At 39.0% G+C, this 2490-nt stretch overlaps 1 protein-coding gene across 1 annotated transcript in view; it reads left to right on the top strand.

The window, feature by feature from the left end:
• Positions 1 to 1123: 1123 nt before the first annotated feature.
• Positions 1124 to 2490, top strand: part of LOC101849856 (zwei Ig domain protein zig-8) — a gene marked incomplete at its 3' end in the record, with an annotated part of 79326 nt that continues 77959 nt past the window's right edge. The window contains 1 exon segment of the mRNA XM_013084786.2: positions 1124 to 2446. Within this exon segment, the coding sequence (XP_012940240.1) occupies positions 2332 to 2446 (115 nt within the window).

A 2490-nucleotide genomic window follows, 5' to 3' on the forward strand; every position in this document is an offset into this window, starting at 1 on the left:
CTTTCTTTCTGTCTGGTTGTCAGTCTCCTATCTGTCTGTCTGTCTGTCCGTCTGTCCGTCTGTCTGTCTGTCTGTCTGTCTGTCCGTCCGTCTGTCTGTTTGTCTGTCTCTCTCTCTCTTTCTCTCTCTCTCTTCTCTTCTCTCTCTCTCACTCCCTCTCTCTTCTGTACTCGACTCTTCTCTTCTCTACTCTTTAATTACTCTTCGTGGTCTTCGTTTCGAGAAAAAAAAGCTTCCAGTCCTGGGTCTTTTGGTTTTGGTTTTGCTTAAATGAAAGAGGTTATAAACGTTATGCTTTGTTTAAATTCATTCCTTTAACTCCGGTTTCATAATCTTTGTTTCATTTTGTCAAGTTAGAGCCTTTTATTCCTTATGATTTTTTTTTAATGAAGGCAGACAATTTGCTTGTGGCTAGAGACTACTTTGGTATCTGTTGTCGCAACTTGAAGCATTTGATTTTACGTGATAGTGAGGGGGCCGGGGGGGGGGTCACTTATAAGATGATTAACCCTTTCAACGCACAAGCGTGTCCATCTATGTTTGTGCAGACGATATAAAATGTTCATTCAAATTCAAGAGAGACTGAAACAAAGCCATGGTATTTTCCATTATTAAGAATAAACAACTGAACACATTGTAGTAGTAAAAATGACAAGAAGCAGTTTGGGAGATTACAAGCGAGTGCGGTAAAGAGGTTAATGTTGAAAAGATTTAATCTTTAAATCTTTAACCACGTCATACATTTGATACTGCTTTAGTGCAAGCAACGAATAGAGGATTTCTACTGTTTCCTAATACAAGCATAGTTTTAAACAAAAGGCTTGATTTGAAAAATAAAATTGAAAAAGAATATTATTCTTTCTTTCTTTCTCCCTTTTTTCCTTTCTTTTTATCTTTCTTTCTTTCTTTCTTTCTTTCTTTCTTTCTTTCTTTCTTTCTTTCTTTCTTTCTTTCTTTCTTTTACCTTTTTTCTTTCTCATTATTTCTTTGTTTCTTTCAATTTCATTCTCTCTCCTTTTGTCGTTCTTTATTTTTCTGTCTGTCTGTCTGTCTGTCTGTCTGTCTGTCTGTCTTGTCTGTCTTTCTTTCTTTTTTCTGTCTTTTTGTCTTTCTTTCTTTCTACCTTTCTTTCTTTCTACCTTTCTTTCTTTCTGCTTTTCAATCTTCTTTCTTTCTTCCTTTCTTCAATTCTATCTTTCTCCCTTGTGGCCACAAGTGATTGTAGGGATTATTCAATCTCATTATAGAACAGTCAGGGTATTTAACTCTGCGGGGAGAGAAGAATCGAGGCGTAAAATATACAGCCCTTCGGGACCCACGAAATTGACTGTTATAGATGGTCGGGCCACCTTTATCGACCCATCCTTCGTCTGTTACGGGCTTCGATTACCATTAAAATGAAAAAAAATAGAGAGAGATCAATAGAATTCACCATCATCCAGACGAAATCAAAGCTATGAATAATTTGCAAGGGAATGTATACTGAAAGAAAGAGTAAGTTGCCTGATCTTATTGTGGTCAAGGTTGTTGTTGTTGTTGCTGTTGTTGTTTTTGTTATTATTGTTGTTGTGGTCGTCGTCGTGTTGTTATTGTTGTTGCTGTTGTTGTTGTTGTTGTTGTTTTTCGCACAATGTAATTGTCAATAATGATCTCCTCAGGTTCGTATGATAGGCTTCACAGAGGAAATGCCATAGATGCCCTGTACTTTCGTCCCACTTCCTTTAAAAATAGTTTTGGGGGAAACTTGAAGCGGTGAAAGTCGAAGATAAAAGAACTCTACTTTCAGCATGCTTTCGGGATATAATGTGTGGAGATTTATGCCAAAAACGTGTATTATATCCTTTTTGTCTCTCTTTCAGTGATCTCTGAGTAGGTGTGTTTCTTCTCGACTACTGGAGGTTACGGAGCATGCATACACCTGTGCTATAGAAGAATACATAAAATTACATGCCAGCTTTCTGGGCGTTTTAAAGGAAACTTAAACGTTTTTCATGGATTATACTGCGTGTGCATCTAAGTGTTTCTATGTGAGCTGTAACAACTAATGAGAAGTTTGAAGTGTTTAGACAGTGCCAAGGAACACCTGTCCCGAGAACAATAACGACTATAGCAGTCTGTTCATAGAGTTTGCGAGGGTAAAAATAAAGTATAGAAGAAGACTTACCTCACACCCTACCCAACTTTGAACCACAGGTACCGTCGTTGTGGTCAAAGACATGCATATGGCGCTCACATGACAAAATTGTGTAGTTAGTGCCGTAAAACATATACTTAAACAACCAAATAAACAAACAAACAAACAAAAGACATGCACTGGATGGAGACACAACCATGTCCTGGATTACTCACGGCCTGACCCTACTCAATCCGGAGATTTTCTGTGCCTGGACTTTGCTCTCGCTGCTGCTGCACACCCTCGCCCTGAGTGGCATGGAGGTGGAGGCTGGTGAGTACATGATAACATGCACGGGGGGGGGGGGGGGGGGGGGG

Source organism: Aplysia californica, unplaced genomic scaffold, assembly GCF_000002075.1.
Source record: "Aplysia californica isolate F4 #8 unplaced genomic scaffold, AplCal3.0 scaffold00317, whole genome shotgun sequence".
NCBI lineage: Eukaryota > Metazoa > Mollusca > Gastropoda > Aplysiida > Aplysiidae > Aplysia > Aplysia californica.